This window comes from Calonectris borealis, chromosome 12 (genome assembly GCF_964195595.1).
Source record: "Calonectris borealis chromosome 12, bCalBor7.hap1.2, whole genome shotgun sequence".
NCBI lineage: Eukaryota > Metazoa > Chordata > Aves > Procellariiformes > Procellariidae > Calonectris > Calonectris borealis.
In genome coordinates, this window is record NC_134323.1 from 11,513,872 (window position 1) to 11,532,226 (window position 18,355).

The 18,355-nt window shown below is 36.6% G+C and overlaps 1 protein-coding gene across 1 annotated transcript in view; it reads left to right on the plus strand.

Moving 5' to 3' along the window:
- The first annotated feature begins 2,482 nt into the window (after positions 1-2,482).
- TDRD12 (tudor domain containing 12) overlaps positions 2,483-18,355 on the plus strand; it is a 37,309-nt gene continuing 21,436 nt past the window's right edge. The window contains 13 exon segments of the mRNA XM_075161332.1: positions 2,483-2,503; positions 3,707-3,868; positions 4,177-4,313; positions 5,767-5,886; positions 7,500-7,555; positions 9,018-9,103; positions 10,243-10,441; positions 11,081-11,157; positions 12,692-12,750; positions 13,512-13,572; positions 14,711-14,815; positions 15,212-15,397; positions 16,071-16,224. Coding sequence (XP_075017433.1) covers positions 2,483-2,503; positions 3,707-3,868; positions 4,177-4,313; positions 5,767-5,886; positions 7,500-7,555; positions 9,018-9,103; positions 10,243-10,441; positions 11,081-11,157; positions 12,692-12,750; positions 13,512-13,572; positions 14,711-14,815; positions 15,212-15,397; positions 16,071-16,224 — 1,423 coding nt within the window.

Below are 18,355 nucleotides of genomic sequence, written 5' to 3' on the forward strand. Positions count from 1 at the left end.
AAAGCCTAAATGTACAACAGAGCGAATTAAAAAAAAAGGAAAAAAAGTAGCTGCTGCATCACAGAGATTGAGATGCGAGAGTGAACATTTTCTTTAAGCCCTAAATGCTACGGGACATCTACAACAGCTGTTTTCTGTTGTGGATATGTATATATTCAAGTAGCATAGCTGAACTCCAATAGGGAAGTGCCAGGTGCTCTTTCTCCCCATCTGCTTAATTTTACACACCTTTCAAGAACACGCTCCGCTTCAGACTTTGTGGCCTCCAGGAAAAACGCTTGCCGCAGAAGCCCTGGCTGCTACCGCCTCACGGTGCGGGATGCACCCTGCCTCGCGAAGACACCGCCACAGGAACAACGCCAGCCCGCTGCTTTCCAGCTGCTCCACCACGTTCTTGCCCGGCCCCTTCCCTCCTCAGCCTGAGGCACCACGCGTGCTGCACAGCGAGTCTCGCCCCTCCGGCCCGGGGCAGGAACAGCAGAAAGGCAAGACGCTCATTTACCACAACAATACACTTAGAGTCAAGAACGCGCGCGCCACTACAGTGCTCTAACCCCGCTCCGACGACACGCTTCCTCACCTCCGCCCACAACCCGACGTCTCCTCAGCGCGATGCGCCGCACGCGGAGCAAACACAACGCAGGTCGCGGGGCGCGCACCGCCCAACTGCAGTCTGCGGCCTGCGTACGCATGCGCACTGGGCGGAACTGCGCTTGCGCAAGGGGCGTGATTTTGGGGGCGGGAAGGCGGGCTGTTTCTGGAAGCTTCTAAGGAGAGCAGCAGGGACTTTGTGTAGGGCTGTGTTTAGGAGCCTACGGCCGTGATGATGTTGGTGACTAAGGTTAGGGGCTTTATTTTTATGAGGAAGAGTGTGAAACTACGGCAGAATATGAAGGAAGCTGGGGGGGTAGGGAATAAAGTAGAAAAACCCATAGTTTCTTAACAGTTTCTTGCTTTTTACCGTGCTCTTCTTTCCTTGTACTGTGCCTATTAGATGTGGGTTTTTTAGCTGGAGTAAGACTGACTAGCGGGAGAGAGGCTGGGGTAGCGAGGTCGTTGTTTTTTGTAGAAGTGTTTGTGTCAGACTTGTGTTGCTGGAGTGGCATCCTTTTACCTTCTCCTGTGATGTTTTTCTTAAGGTAGCAGTTACGGATTATATATGTTTTGTCATTTCTTTTAGGTGTTTCTATTGGTTTCATGAGGGGTTTAATGACCTCTTGTATCTTTACAAGGTAAATATCCTTAGCGTTGGGTATAGGATTTGAGCAAACACTTGCGTTATTGCTTAGTTCTTAATAACAAAGTGGGTATGTTGTTATTGGGAATATATTAGGAGAGCTAGCCTTTTATGTGGGTGTGCTTTATCCTTGGTACTGTGATAGGTCATTTATTGGTTTTGTACTTCTCAAACTGAGAGATTAGGAGAGGTTATTTATGCCTTGCACATGTTATTCCTGAAATAAAAGTGTATGTTTTTTAAGTGTCTAAGGCAGCACTATGTATCTCATGTTACGGTATATTACAGTGCAGTGTTAAGAGACTTATGTGTAACCTGGATGGTATGCTTGTGTCATATGATATTAGGTAAGGCTAAAACAGTTTCAGCTGTTTCATTGTGGTTTCAAACTGGTAATAGTTAGTACCATCTCTTAGTAAAGCATGTTGCTAGTTATGACCACAGTGTAGCTGTATTGCTTCCTATTTAGCACTGGCTTGTTCAACACTAGCTTTGGAAGTGGAAGGTCAGTGTTTTGACTTTCTGCTCCCAAAACATTTTACTAGGCACCTACTTCCAGTGTGAATTCTTTTAAGTGGTAAGCTAGATACTGCAGTGATGATATCGTGGTGTGCTGGTTTGTGCCAAAATGAAATGTAAATTACTTCAGTGTGTAGGTAGGTTTTTATTCCGTTGTAATTCCTAGGTATGATACATACTATTGCAGATGAATCTAATGTGAAATACCAGTAAAAATCTCTGTTACGTTAAAATTGTTTGCTAAGGTTGGAACTCTTTTGTGTTAGCTTTGTTTTGTTTTTTTTTTTAAATAATGCAAGCATTTCCCTCTGGTGTTTCTGTCCATTTGGTCATGTAGCTAGATTGTAGCAGCCCTTGTCTTCAATCAGCCTGTTTCTGTTGGCCTTTGAATGTAATACAGGCAGCTGTATGCTGTAAGTAGGTTGAGGATAACGGGTGTGTTTTGGTATGCTAAAAATTGATGTGGTTGCGTGTAAATAAGTATGGATGGCAAATCTTAATTAGGATTTAACATAATGCCTCATTAAGAAGGCTTGTTTGAACCCTTTAATATGGGTAAATCAGTTGCCTAGACTAGTACTCCTGAGACAAGTAGCAAAAATCTATAGGCTTGCGTTAGGTGTACGCTTTTTAGATATGCCTCAAAACAAATGACGACTTTAAAAATGGTTAATCAAATGTTTGTTTTTCTTTTACAATAGTGTTGAGGAAGACTAGCTGACAAACATGGAAGTCTTGGTATTAGAGGTATGCTGGTGTTTTTTAAAGTCTAAAGGATTGCTGTTTGTTTATTTCAGTGCAACTCTCTGGAAGTCAGATTTACAAATGAGATGATGCCTCTGCATTTCCATTTAGCAGCACGTTATTACACATCTGGGGTCATATATGGATTATATACGTTTTGTCATTTCTTTTAGGTGTTTATATTGGTTTCATCTCAAAAGAGGCCAGTAGGGATGCAGCTAAAATCTAAAGTGGAAGATGTGCAACATAATTGTAAATAGAGTGTAGTATAATACTAGGTTCTACCAAATTCCACAAGATCACAGAAAAATTGTTTTCCCAGAGTACAGGCAGGACAGCTGACCCAAGGGATATTCCATACCATATGATGTCATGCTCGGCAATAAAAGCTGTGTGGGGAAGGAGGAAGAAAGGGGGATATCTGTGGTTATCAAATTTGTTTTCCCAAGTCAGCGTTATGTATGATGAAGCCCTGTTTTCCTGTAAATGGCTGAACATCTGCCTGCCAATGCGGAACAGTGAATGCATTCCTTATTTTGCTTTGCTTGCGTGTGCAGCTTTTGCTTTACCTATTAAGCTGTTTTTATATCAACCCATGAGTTTTCTCACTTTTACCCTTCCAATTCACTCAGTCATTCCACTGCAGAGGAGTGAGGGAGCAGCTATGTGGTGTTTAGCTGCATAGTGGGATTAACCCATAACAACTGGGAACCCCAATCAGCTGAAAGACTGGTTTATAAAGGCTGAGTAGAAAGCTATGACCTCATTTTAAAGAAACTGTCTGTCTGGTAGACTCTGAGCATGAAGAAAAGTCCATTGGTGGGGTTTGTTGTGTGTTTTGGGTTTTTTATACATGCTTCTTGAGGACAATATGGAAGTAAAAAGCTTCATGTCTTTGCGCTTTACCCACTGTTTGGTTTAACCAACTTTTTAGATAATGCTTTTAGAATACCCATGCTGTTAATTGCAGTGCTAAAGAAACTTGCAAGCTGAGAAGCCATTTAATGAACTAATGGTCTGAAGTTGGAAGATGTTTTGCTTGTCAATATTCTGTATGCTAAGTATCAGTCACCATAATTTTTAAGGTGCCTCACTAAAGATTTTAAGTTTTATTTTTACATTTGCTGCTCAGATGTTCTTAAAAACATCCTATTGTTTTAGCAGGAACTTATAGTATTTGCTATTGTTATCTACCCCTTGCCCCAGATTGAAGATCCAGGTTGCTTTTGGGTTACTATGAAAGGATGTGGGCCTTACATAGTCGATGAAATAGAATATAAAAACCTGAATGCTGAAATGAATCAGTTCTATGACAAATCTTATAAAGATGTGGATGAAGTAAAACCACTAATGGTGGAAGAAGGCCAGGTAAACTCATTGCTATATTGTGTAGATAGAGAGAAATAATCTGTTATTTGCATTGGTTTGGGGGTGAAGTATCCAAGATATGCATTAATCTTTTTTTAATATTGCTATGTAGAAAAGTAGTTAATGGCATGTATATGGGTTATAGCTTCTTATCTGTAAACTTCGTAACTACATAAGTTGAAATGCTTGCATTTTAAAAAGAAAATGGAGGGCTGTCTAATAAATACTACATTCTTGCCTCTAAAAAAACTTCTTAGTGTAATTTACTCCATTTACAAGAACCTACTGTCTTGTTCTTTCTTTTTCAGATTTATGTGGTTTTCAGTGAGGAACTCAAATGCTGGTGTAGAGCGGTTATTAAGTCAATCATGTACTGTACAGATCATTATCAAACAGAATGTTTTCTTGTGGATTATGCCAAATACATTTTTGTTAAATCAAAGGAGTAAGTGTTTGGGTTTTTTGACACTATAACTGAAATGTATTTGTTAGTTAATGCATACAGATATTATTAATATTTATTTAGACTGAGAGTGACAGGGCTTTGGTTGAATTGAGGTTGGGTCCACAAGAAACTGCTAGCCATATGATAGGCTCTTGCAAGTGTGGATGCAAACCAGGCTTTGTTTTGTGAATTTTTAAAGATGCTTTCTCTTGTAGGTTTTGGGTTTTTTTAAAGATTTGAAATAGAAATAATGTCAGTTTGTTATGATTGAAATGTATGATTGCCAGTTAACATTATTTATATATACTTTCCTCCCTTATTAAGTGATTATATACTAAAAAATTAAAAAATTATAACCAGTGAAGATCATTCACAAAGTGTATATAGAAGCAGAGTTTCAATTGCTGAAACAGCTTTTGATGTCTAAACGCAAATATGTGGGTTTCTTCCCACTGCAGTTTACTCGCTTGTTTACTTTACTAAGAACTGACAGTCTGTCTTGGTATGGTGCAAAACAGGTGAGTTTTCACAGGTTCTGAGTTTTTAATAAAATCACGATGAAACCTACTGTTTCTAAAATCTTGAAATGTGTGTTCTAAAAAAATAACTCTTCCAGCTTTTAGCAAGATTTAAAGTTCAATTCTCTAATAAAATACGCAACTTTGAGTACAAGAAACTTTACCAAATGTTTTTTGTAGTATTCCACAAAATTAAGAGAGCTTATTTAAAATATTTTAAAATAAATCTTACGTTAAATAATGTTTTTAAATTGAATGTTGCTGTATTGGAAAACAACTTGACATGCCCTGAGTTTAAAATATGTTCAACTAGAATTAAATGTGTGATTTGCTGCTTTTTCATTGTAAAAGAAAAAATTGAACAAAAGTGATAAATACATGGATCTTAAAAGCTTGCTATATACGGCATCTTGCTGGTTATTAAAAGTCTCCAACCAAACCAAATGTAAAGGATAAGTTTAACACTCTAGTGATACCTTTATGAAGAATAAATTCTTTTTAGGAAAATAAGTACAAATGCAAATTAGTTTATTGATTAGATTTCCTTCTTGCTGTTGTTAATCGTACCTGGTTTCTCACACAGAAGTAATAACTGCAAAATGGAATATGCACTGCTAGGTGGTATATCTGGTAGCATGAGGGCTAAATATGATGAAAAAGCTTCAAACTGTAGTGGGGAAGGATCAGAAAGATTTCAAGTAAATAGGAACTGTATTCATATCCATAGCGAATCTGTTCACTAATTGCTCCTGGTAGCACCTCTCTTGGAGAGAAAAATAAAACAATGGTTCCAGAGTGTTTCGCAGTGGGAGCGAAACTTTTGGAAGAACTGTGTTGTCAGATGCAGGGTAACGGAAGGATGTGTATGATACCAATGACTGCTGGCAAATAAAATCTGCGCTGTAAAATGAGATTATTTCTGCTTTGTTTTTAAGCATTCGAGTTGCACTGGAAGCATTTATGCAGATCCCATATAGAGCAAAAAAGTGTAGACTGTATCGCACAAAGCCGGTGACGTTGCGTATCGACTTTTGTGAAGATACTGCAAAAATAGTGTAAGTAGAGTTTAATAAATGTATTATATTCATAAATTTCTTAAGTGTGAAGTTCTATTGCAGAAATTTTTTTTAGAAGAGATTATGAAGAACATAGGAAATCAGATTTGGAAAATACTTTCTATTTTGGAGGAGCAATTCTTGAATGGAACTGCTTCTGTAATGATTCTTTCTTAATGATTTGGATTTTATTATTCACCTGTTTGAATCTTTTGATATTTATTTTAAAACCTTTGGAAGTTTAGACAAGTTTCTGGCAGTTCTTGCCCTTTGTGTATCATCTCAGAGCTGTGTTTCTTGATTCCTAGCTCATGAACTTCTTTACTAATCTATCTTTGTGTGCCCTTTCTTGCAGATGCTCATCTTACTCCTGATACTTTTTTTTTTGTGGTAGTTACATGCATAGCTGAACTGAATTTCTATAGCTGTTTATAGGTAGCTTTGTTTTTCCCCATTCTGTCTTTTTTCTTGGTACATCTTGGATTCCTATTGTGCTTTCCTTATATTCATGTCAGTTTTTTCTCACTGCAGTTTTGAAGGACTTGAATAAGATTTTCACTGGGGTCTGGTGGTAAAGAGAAATGCTTTTGTATTTTTGAGTTCAGGATGCTTTTGTCAAAGATCCTGCCACCTTGAGTGGAACATGATTAGATCACTGGGGAATACAGCTCCACAGCAAGAAAGCTACTTTGGTTTGTGTCATTAAAGAATATTGAAAACTATATGTGGTCAAGCGGTGTATTTCTTTTTTTATACTCTGGAAGAAGAAATTAGTATTTGACTTCCAATATTCTGACAGAACAAATATTAGCATAGTTTGAAGAGGAATAGTGTGTATCTCGAGTGGGCCATCATTGCGAATTATCAAAAAAAAAGTAGTAGATTGCTGTATCTTGTTTACGGTGCTCTTCATTTGATTCTTTTTTATTTTATACTTAAAGTCGCAGAAGATGGTAAAGAGTGAACTTGATTTTCTGCTACAGACCTTTGTCTTCAGCGCTTCAGTGTTTGTTAAGTGCTTGTTAAAAATTGCCTAATGCCTATTTAATATGTTCCACAAGTGGATTCTTGCTTTATTTTTGGTTATTCTGTTTCATTTCTAATCATCATATTTTATGTTGGATGTAAGCCACCATACCTTGACAAAGCAATATCCAGTAATTTTTGATCAGTTCATTTTATTGGCCTCAAGTTGCACCAAGGGAGGTTTAGATTGGACATTAGGAAAAATTTCTTTACTGAAAGGGTTGTCAAGCCAGGGAACAGGCTGCCCAGGGAAGTGGTTGAGTCACCATTCCTTGAAATATTTAAAAGACGTGTAGATGAGGCGCTTAGGGACATGGTTTATTGGGCATGGTGGTATTGGGTTGACGGTTGGACTCGATGATCTTAGAGGTCTTTTCCAACTGTAATGATTCTATGATGGGCTGAAACAATATTATCAAGACTGAAATTACATTCTAAGTAGTAAGATTCTGCTAATGGGTCTGGTTGGTGCACTTAAGATTTGGCATGACTTGAAATAATTTCTTTACATGCATCCAAAGTTTTTTCCAAAATTACCATTTTAATTTTTGATGATGTGGGATAACTGGTTGTGCTTATTTCCCTAGACCAGCCAAAAGATGGGATAGTGCTGCTACTCGGTATTTTCAAAACCTTCTCAAAGGTAAATAAAACATCCTGCTAAAATCATGATTGGCACTTCTATTTTGGGAAAAATAAACTGTTAGAGAAATGTAGTACTTGTGTTTATGTATCTGATTATATTTGAGAATGTTGTGTATTAAAGAGAAAGGAGCTATATAAGATTTTTTTTGCATGGACTGACTAAGGCAAAAATATTTGTGGAGCTGCATCTTGAGTACTGTGGGCTTCCATGCTGCATAAATTTTGATAGTTGGCTAGATGGTATCTGGCTCTTGGACAGGCTAAATAAGGTAGCACTCATGTAACATTTGTTTTGAACAGTGGAGCCTTTCTGTGTATTTAGCTTAAATCTTTGAATCTGTATTACAGCTGTAGTTTTGTAGTTTTTTAGAGATGGCAAGATCTGGCTTAGGAGTTTACCCTTCCAGTTGTTTTTTTGATAAGGATGTAAGTACCAGCCCAGAAGAGGAATATTACTGTAGTTGTTAACAAATAGATTGAGCTCCAAGTAGTTATTCAGTAAGCTAGAACTGCCTTTTCTCCAGGTCCTTTCCCATGTTTGCTGTTTCAGTAGGTCATCCAGTCTTTTTCATATCAAGCCTCCTATTTTGATACAAGACAGCTTTTGGTCTTGCTAGAAAAGCAGCTCTTTACTGAGATTTTGTAATCTTCTTGCTTAGATGCTTGTACCTGAAAAACTACCTACCTGCTTACTCAAAGTATAACAAACTCCACATAAAAGGTATTTGGGGAGGAGAGGATGAGTTTATGAAAGCAATAAAGGGTCTTTAGGCTGATAACTTCACACACTAACTGGGACATAGCACTTCTCACAATTTACCTTTTTTTTTTTCCTTTTCTTTCCCCACTCATCTAAGTGTCACTGTGCAAAGTAAAGGTTAGTAGGGACTAACTTAAATTAACATTAAATTTAATTTAATAGATATTCCCAGACTGTACCATAAGTAGCAATAAATACTTTTTTTAATTGCTAGCACGTTGTTAGCGTTTGCAGAAGTGGTGCTTCAGAATTTACTAACGGACTTTTATCAGCTATGTTTGCTTGAATAAAGAGCCTAACCGAGCTATACAAATGTGCAAATAAACTTCTTTCAAGAAAAGTAAATGTCAAATTTGCAAAGTATGCATTTGTACTACAGATTGTCTGAGTCAAAAAGATAAACTAAGACTTCCAGTGTAGAGCTAAGACTTTGTGTGGAGAGGTCATTAATCTGTTTTGGCTCTCAATCTTCTTTCAAAGGCTAAGGACAACTTCATTTTCGTAACTTTTTTTATTGGCATGTACTTTCTTGTTTCATTTAAAAGTTACTAGATTTGTACTAGCTTCTCTAAAGAAATAGGTTACACATCTAATTGTGATTTCTGTTTTTGTCTGTCTTGGAAAGTACAAGTGAAAAATACTGATAATTTGATAAGGGTTTAATCTTTTTACTTGTTCTTGTGTTTATTACTACATTTAGCAACTACCCAAATGAAAGCCAAGTTATGTGCGGTAGAGGATAACACATTTGATGTTTTTCTTTATGTGACAGTAAAAGATGAAAAGGTAAGATACTTTTATATCTACAAACCTACTCACGGACTTTGCTGTGCAAATTACAACTTTGCGATTAGTTTAAGACGGAAAAGCATTACTTGCAAGTGAGTTTTGTAATTTCTGTCAGATACAGTAGAAGCTAAATCATTAGAGGTTTTGTTGAATATTTCTGTTGCTTGTAAACTTCTGGAGGCATTCCAAGAGGCAGAAATCCCATTTTTCTTTATGTGAACCTCTTTTTGGAAGGCATTGACAAGCAAGTGAAGTCCAGCAAGTACTTCAAACGAACAACTATGTGAATTAATTAGTGTGCTTTTGCACCTTTTTGTGGTATCATGCTTAAAGATGTTTCAATGAGGCAGTTGCATAGTAGTATAAAAACAAATAGAACTTGCTTTTGCATAAGACTGAGTCCTCAAACTGTTGAAGGAAAAAAAAAAACACCACAAAACAAAAAAAAACCACACAAACAAAAAACCCCCTCAACAACAAAAAAACAAAACCAAAACAAAAAAAAACCCACAAAACAAAAAACCACAAAACTAGTTCCACTGTCGAAAATGTGTAACTTGTGCTAAATCTCTGCTGTTATGGTACATACAAATGAGTTTATTTGAATACTGCTTCTACTTGGAGTGCTTTAGCAAGGGTTTTAACACTGGAGCTGTGGTCTTTGCCATAGACAATAACTTTGAAGGTACATATTAATTTGAATATTTTCTCTCAGTTCAGACTCCCAATTGGCAATAGTGTCACTGATCTATGAGCCAATGGAGTTTAAGAAGTTTTAGGTTTAATATTACTTTTTTCTGCCAGATTTTGATGCACGCTGAATCAAAAAGAAACCATTTTTTTTTTTAAACTAGCAGGGTTTTTTTAAAATTTTTAGGTCTCATAAAAAAGTTAATTGAGTACAGAATTTTAGGCAGAAGCATGAAACTGACAACTAATTAACACCTGTTCAGAGAACATACAGGAAGATATGAATGACTTTCCTATTCTGGAGTTAATATTCTTCAGAAAGCATTTACTGATACTGCTTATGTCTTACTGCTGTTGTTTAAAGCTTCAAATAAATTATAAACAAGTATGTGGTGGTGTAGCTTATTGCTTGTTGATACTGGTCAATAAAGATCTTGGTTTTGTAGGTATGTGTTAATGATGATCTTGTCTCGAAGAACTTTGCTCGTTTTGAGGAAGCTAAAGAGAATACAGGGAGTTCTGCAGATTATCAGGAGAACCAAACGTCATTAAATGTTGAGTCTCTTCCAGTGAAAATTGTTAATCCTGCACTTGCTTTCAGGACAGTGCTGTTTCAGGAGAAGGTATCAACAAATCTTGAAACAGGTGGGAACCATGTGTGTTGGAAACAATCACACATGCAATGCATCATGTGTCTTTAATTGGATATATTGAACATGAACCTACTGTCTTGGTTCGAATCCAACAATTAGATCAAATTATATCCTTCTAACAAACGATGCTTATGTATCAGACTTTACAAAGACCAGTCAAATCATCAGATGCAGGAATACTGTAAAGCTTTTTGTACTGTGTAAGACAAAGGAAGGCTGAGGGTGAGTTACACAGGCATTTGTTGATATGCTTAATAGCATTAGATATTATTGAAATTACTTGTGGCATTGATCAATGATGCATTACTGGTTTTTTTGAATTTGGAGGGATTTATTTGAACAGAGGTACTTTTAAAACGACCGTTTACTGTGAGTTGTCTCATTTATAGTGATTCAGGTCTGTCTTTTTAAAAGTATGCAACTTTCCATCCTCTGTCCTTGTTCACTCAGTTTGTCTGCATAGTTATCTTTATGTAAAGACAACCAATTTTTTGATTGTTCTTTCTGCCATTGGGAAATGGTATAAGCAACTAAACAAGTCAGTCGCAACCCACTGTAAATAAAAATACTGGCCCTTTATGTGTTCAGATAATCAGAAATGTGTTTTTGCATTTTTTGCTTATCTTTCTAGGTCTTGCTGTTTCCAGTTCCATTCTTGAAGAGACATACCAAAGGTCAAGCACAGATCTAAATGAAAATACTGCGCCTGTAAGTATTACACTTTGTATTAAATTGTCGAAGATGAACTCAATTAAACATACGTAGGACAGATTAGGAATACTGTAGCCATCTAGCTTGTTCTTCTATGTAACATAGATCTGGGGGACTGCGCTAATTCTTCTTCAGTTTCTTTTTTTAAATTGCAGAAAATTTTTTAAAATGTACTACAGTCCTTGAAAGGGTTGTGCCTCCTTTTGCATTCCTTTGCTATGCTTTTATGAAGATGATAGCTGTCTACACTACACAGTTTTCTGAATATATAAAAATGTAAATTTTGTGTTTCCCTGAAAACAGAACAGTCCTTATGCTGTACCATGGTAAACGTTCATTGAAGTGTCTTATTTGTGGAGTTGTCTAATACATTAAATATCTCATCTGGTTTCTTGCTATTTTCTCTTTTTTTGCTTGCTGTTCTTTTCTGAAGCATTTTCAAAAGGTCAGCGCTCATTCTTGAGTGTTAAATTGTGTACTGAATTGCACAGTTGGAGCTGTTACAATGTCCATGGGAGGAAAGGAGAATGAACTGGTAGATTCTAGGCAGATAATCACTGTTGAGTGTATGCAATCTTAGCTTTTTTAAAGAGCCCGTGTGCTGTTCCATGTCCTCTTCAGCCAGATGCTTTAAAGGAGAAATTTGCTTCTGTGATAGCAATGGAACTACTGCTACTGTCAGGTCAGGGGAAAAGAGGAGTTTTACAGAAGTTATTTTTTAGCTCTGCTGAGAATTGAAGGATGACAACCATTCGTGAACCTGAACTGTAATATCTTACTGAAATATTTTGGAAAGAATAATGATGAAGGTAGTAGTGTGGATTGTTACTGAAGCAGAGCAGGATTACCTTTATACCCTTCTGCAAAGAGTCAGCTGAATTACCTTTATCAGCACTTGAGTGATGCAAGTCTGACCAAGTCATGCCTGTTGATTGCTGGTGACTAATGATGAACACTAGAAAATCGCCAGTTCAGAACCAGGCATCTTTGAGGTAACTCTGGATCTAGTATCTGCTACTGGTTACTCCCTTGAGGATTTGCAGTGTTGTTCAATTTAAGTTTATGTGCATTGTCTTTGTAAGTGTGCAGCTGGGTAATCTGTTTTTGTTTTTCCTCCTGTCTGTGGTGTGCAGGCTTTCCGTGATTTTTCTTAATTTTGTTTTAAAAATGAAAATGTTTAAAAACTAATCAGTATGTGTTCATACTAGCTCAGGTCCCCAGTATAGCTTGAGATGTGACCATGAACTAATTTTTCTTTTGTTTGGGTGATGTTCTTGTCGCATGCTTGGTTGTTAGTAAAAAAAAATACTGTTCTGTAACAAGTTAATTTTCTGAAGATCGTTTCATCAAAATTGTTGCCTTATTCAGACAAATTTACAATTTGTACAAAAATTCTCCAAAATATTTGGAGAATCCTTCAGTTAGGTAAGAAAACCACTTCCAACTCAATAGACTAAAGAAATAATTTTTCTAAAATGTTGCTCTTGAACAGTATTTTAGTGCTAAAAATGTGTTTGTTTTTTCTTGATAGATTGTTAAAGCAATTCCAGGTTTGCCTTTCAAGGAAAATACAGCAATTCAGACAGACAGGTATGGTGCTGCATGTTAAATATTTTAAATGGTTATGTAATCAGATAATGAGGAGCTGTAGCATGTTTCCAGTTACTATTCTTGGGCAGCTAAAAGGGCTGATGGTAAGAGAAGATGCATACACGTACTTTTGGGGAAGAAGGGAATTTGAAGCTGCTGATACTTACCCAGACTACAATAAAAATAGCAGTTCTTTCTAAACAATAGCTTGACAACAAGGATGTGATGGGGAAGTATTTTTTCTGCACATGTTAAGTTGCCTTATTTTATTCTTAGTGTGATTTATAGTTTTCAAACTTAATGAAAAATGACTACGAATTGATTTGTGCAATGCTTTTACTATGCTGCGTGTCAGTTGACACCGTATGTAATAAACCCAAGGAGTGTTATTTAATTCAGTTTCCAACTGATGCAAAGATATATTATTTCACTTTTTGAAACTTTAAGAAACCTTTTTCCTACAATCCAGTCTGATTTTCTTCTGAAGTTGAGGGACGTACCAATTATCTTTGTTAAAAAAATTCCTTAGGATTATTTTCAGATACTTAAATGTTATAAAATTTGATATGAAATTTGTTTTCAGAATGGTACTTTTTTATTTCTTCTTTCATGTTTGAGGGTTTTCCTCCTTGGCTTAGGTAATATATTAGAAATATTTTGCAAGTGAATTGCTTCATGATGTTTTAGAAATATTGGTGGTATTTATAATTTACATTTTACTTTTGCATTTATGTTGGCTTTAATATTTGTATGTTTCTCAGGCTTCAGCAGTTCTTAAATTCTGATCCTCTGAAGACACGCATAGTTGAAGATGACCAACAGGTATTTCAAGCATTAACTTTCTTTTAAGTTCTCTTGTGCAAATATATTGTGTGTATGTGGAAGGTTTTGGTAGTTTGGGGACTGCAGTAGTGGTCTTTGTGGAAGGAGGTCACGTCCAGCCACGTCAGCAACAAGACCCACTGCAGGTCAAAGCTGAGCCAGCCAGCAAAGTTGGTGGTGCCTCTGTGAAAACATATTTAAGAAAGGGCAAGGGGAGGGCACAAAAAAAAGAGTGAGAAACAGAGGCAGTGCCAAGGTCAGAGGAGTAGGAGGTGCTCCATGCCGGAGCAGGTGTACCTGAAGGGACTACAGTTTGTGGAGGACCCACACTGGAGCAGAGGAAAGAAGTGAGAGGGAAGGAGCAACAGGGAGAAACTGCTGTGTTCCGACTGCAGTCCCTGCCTTGGGCTGCTCATTGCCTCAATGGTGGGACTGAGTGTACCCTGCACTGATTGTAAGGGGAGAGGAGAGGAGTTTGGAGTGAAGTTAGCCTGGGAGTGGGAGAGGTGTTTTTCTGAAGTATGTACATGTTTGTTTCTTTCTTCGTTTCTGTTTCCCAATAACCAAATCAGTAATCATGTGTATTAATTAGCAACAAATTAAGTTGACCTAAAGTTGAGTCTGATTTGCCTGCATCAGTAATTGTTAAGTAACAACCCTGTCTCTATTTTAACCTGTGGATCTTCTTGCTCACTCTTCCTATTTTTCTCCCCCATCCCTCTGGAAAAGGAGAGTGAGTGAGCAAGTGGCTGTGTGAGTGCTTGGCTATGAGCCAAGGCGAACCCACCACAGCAAATTTTACTAGTCTCTTTTAATTGTATTTTGATTTTGTTGTAGCTGAGTCCTAGCTGTACACAGAACATCTAGTGCATTCTCTTGAGTGGTTTAAGACAGTTGTGTTAAGACAATCTTCATAAATCTTTCTTTAAGAAATACTAATAATGAGTATTTGTCTCACCACTGGTCTGTGAGACTTATAAGTATGTAGGACTCATATTTAAAATGTATTTACAATTTTTTCAGCTATTTTTCATCAAAATACCATTTTTTAAATACAATAAATGCTTTTGAGTCATGTGTAAGCTAGAACCCTTTTATTAAGTATTGCCTTTGTCATCTATTTGTCATATGGTTTCAGAGTTTTCAGAATCTTAGTGAAGAAAGAAACTTTGTCTTTCTTAGCAACAAAATTGAGCCATCGTCAATTCTGGAAACAGCACCACTTTTTGATGGTCTGAAAAAGGTAATGCTAATGTATATATTACATTGAATATCTTTTTAAGGCTAGTATCATACCCCAACTTTAGATACTAAATGTTATAGTAACACTTAATTTTGATTGAGGAATGTCTAGGATGTCATTCATGTGGTTGAAATAAATGAAGCTTCAGAGATATACTGTAAGAATTGTACACATTTCTTCTGGTATATCAGTCACTGCCACAAGTCATGGGATTTGAATTTTAATACAATAATTTAACTCCTCAGCCCAGAAGAACTTTTTCATATTGCGTGTTAAGGACATTTATTGTGTAGTGGGTGAAAAGCTTTTAAATCACTCAGTGTTGTGTTTTGTCTTGTTTTGTTAGTGTTCAAATACACAGTTTTCATGTGGAACTCTTAATTTCTCTTTCTGTAGGAACTTACTCAGAAAAAATTTTTGGGCCCTAACTTCACAGAATCTTACTGTTGGCCGCCAATAGCTCGAGGATGTGATGTAGTTGCCATCTCTGATCAGGGAAATGATCCGTTCTTATATATTCCACCAGTTCTTACATTTCTGCAGTCTGGAAGTTGCTACAAAGCCTTGCCAAACAGGAATGGAGTACGTATATATTAGAGTAGTAACAGGTTTTCTGTTCTAAAGTGCAGATGTAGAATAATGATCCAAAATAGTGGATGTTTAGAATGTATATGTTTAATGTGATCTTAATGTATCTTCACGATGCTTGCCCTCTGCATTGAGGCTTACAGAGATGGACTACATGAATGTGGGAGTCTAAAACTTATTTATCAAGTAATATCTAACAAGTGGTTAATGTCATATCATTTTGATACTTGATGAAGCTTTGTTTTTAAGGGGGTAGTATGTAGTCATTAAATTAAAATTTGTATTAGCTGTTTTAAATATTGTAATTCACTTTCTAACTCGTATTAGATCACAGAAACATAGAATTATCAAGGTTTTAAGGGACCTCTGGACATTGCCTAGTACAACCCCAAGTAAAACAAGATGCTCCTGCTTCTGTTAAATTTTTGGACCTCTTACTGTGTGTTGCTGCATGCATCTTTTTTGTCTCCAGGTAACCTGGTGTATGATTGGGTCTGTAACATCTGTATTTAGGAGGTGATACAGTACTAAAAGCTTCAGTTTTGAAGTACTTAAAGGCCTGTGTTGCAGATTTTGGTTTTGCCCTAAATGCTGTAGTAGTACAATTCTTAAGATTCTGAACTCTTGTCTAATACTACGGTGTAAAATTTTGTACATATGTATGTAGCCTCTAGCGCTTATTTTATGTCCTGGGTGGAAGAAGGCACAACTTGTTTTTGAGCTACTGAAAACATACGAGAGATGCTCCAGGCAGCTTCGTCCAATGTTGATAATACTTGGGCAGAACAAAGAAGAAGCTAGAAGTGTGAAAATCCGAGGATGTAAGAATACTTTCTATCTTCTTAATTATGCTTGAAAACAATGTGGGCTGTCTTAATTGCAAGAAATTGTGAAAGAAGCAATTTATGCTACTTAAGTTTTTTTGTTCTCTAAAGTGATAATTCTGTTTCTTTAATGCTGTAACTCTGTAGTGATACATGAAGCTTCAGTAGTGCTATTTAACCCTGAATGGTATTAAAGCTGTTAAAATATCTACATGTTCAGCATCTTTTTTGTAAGTTCCATAACAGTCATTTTTGAGCCAAATTACTGGTAGGGATTTGCTGAAGATTGTGCTGAATTAGGATTAATCGTACACTTTCTTGATTTAGAACCAGATTTTATAATAGCTTTTTTTGATACATGAGCACCCATTGCTGGAGAGAGGTACTGGGTCTGTCAAGGGATGGAGTTAATTCTCTTCATAGTCTGTATGGTGGTGTGGTTTGGATTTGTAGCTGGAACAGTGTGGATAACGCACTAGTGTTTTGGCTTTTGCTGAGCACCACTGGCACGGCATCAAGAATTCTCTTTTTCCTGGTCTGCCACCCGGTGAGTAGGCCAGGGTTGGGCAAGAAGCTGGGAGGGGACGCAGCCTGGACAGCTGGCCGACAGCTGACCCCAATTGACCAAAGCAATATACAATACTGCATAATGTCATGTTCAGCAATAAAAACTTGAGGGGTGGGGATGATCTGATGAGTGGCTGGGCATCTGTCTGCTTGTGGGATGTTGTCAGTGGTTGCATTTGCATCGCTTCCCCCCCTCCCTCCTTCGCTTATTACACTGTCTTTTTCTCAACCCATGAGTTTCCTCACTTTGGCAGTTCTTCTTCTCCCCCTGTCCCACTGGGGGTAGGGGGAGTGAGTAAGCATCTCTGTGCCTTTTAGCTGCTGGCCGCAGTCGGCCCACCACAGTAATGCATATGTGTATGTTCTAAAAAATATTTTTAATAAATATATAAATATTTCAGGTACATGGTTTTTAAAATTAACAAATACTTGGGGGACATTTACTGCTTATATATGCTTAACACAGTTCTTCTCTACTTTTAATTTTAAAAGAATATTGGAGAAGTGAAGGATTAAAAAGAAGGTAATAGTTATCTGCAGACAAAGCTGCATAAAGGTCCAAGTGAAATTTTAGTTGGAAGTCATTCTTTTATTAAATGGTGGTTTCCAACTTGCTTATTGCAAGAAATTCTAAATAATTTGTGCATTCCATAGAGAAGCAGCATAGAAGTAGTGTAAGAAGTAATACAGGGAGAGTTGCCCTACTTAAGTGTATTTACTTAAACCACTTAGTTTTACTATTCTTGTTTGGTCTTTTTGTTAAGCTTTAATTGATAACTGTATTTTTAAAAGTGTCTGTTTCTGCCAAGGAAACAAGAAATACGGATAAAATGATGAAGGCTTGTGTAAAACTTTCAGTTTCAGAAGTTTGTATTCTTACATCCATCATTCACGTTTAAGAGCCTGGTGGATGAATTCAGATCTTTTATTAGTAGAGCTGTTGGTATCTTTGCACAGATTAAGATTGGTGTGTTTGTATTTATATGTATGTACACACATATATATTCATGTGTATATATGTGTATAGATATCTAAGCTACAATGTGTGCTTTATTCCATTTTTAAAACTGAACTTTTTTAAAGGCTGCTCTTGCACGTAATTAAATATTTACCTTATGTCTATCTGGTTCTGAAGTTCTTATCTCTACTTCCATTACCTTATTGGAAAACGAAATGGCATCCTGCTTTGTAAACTCGTTAACATTCAGACCTTTCACTCTTTCAAAAACTCAGAGTTTTACCCACTCAGGTCTTGAAGATATGCAGGGGTAGAAAAATACAAGCAAACTAAAAATGACTGCTGGCCAGAAGTCAGAAAATGGAATTCAGTATTCTCTATTTAAAAAACAAAAACAAACAACAACAAAAAAAAAACCAAACAAAAACCAAAAAACCAAAAACCAAAAAACCCACACCCAAAACCAACCAAAAAGCCTACCCCAACTTCAAGATGATGCATCTGAAATGCAAATATGGCCTTTTTAATAAAACTACCATGTCCTGTGATGTCTTAGTGTCTTATTAATATTCTTTCAAGTTGGAAGTTAATGTTAACAGTCTC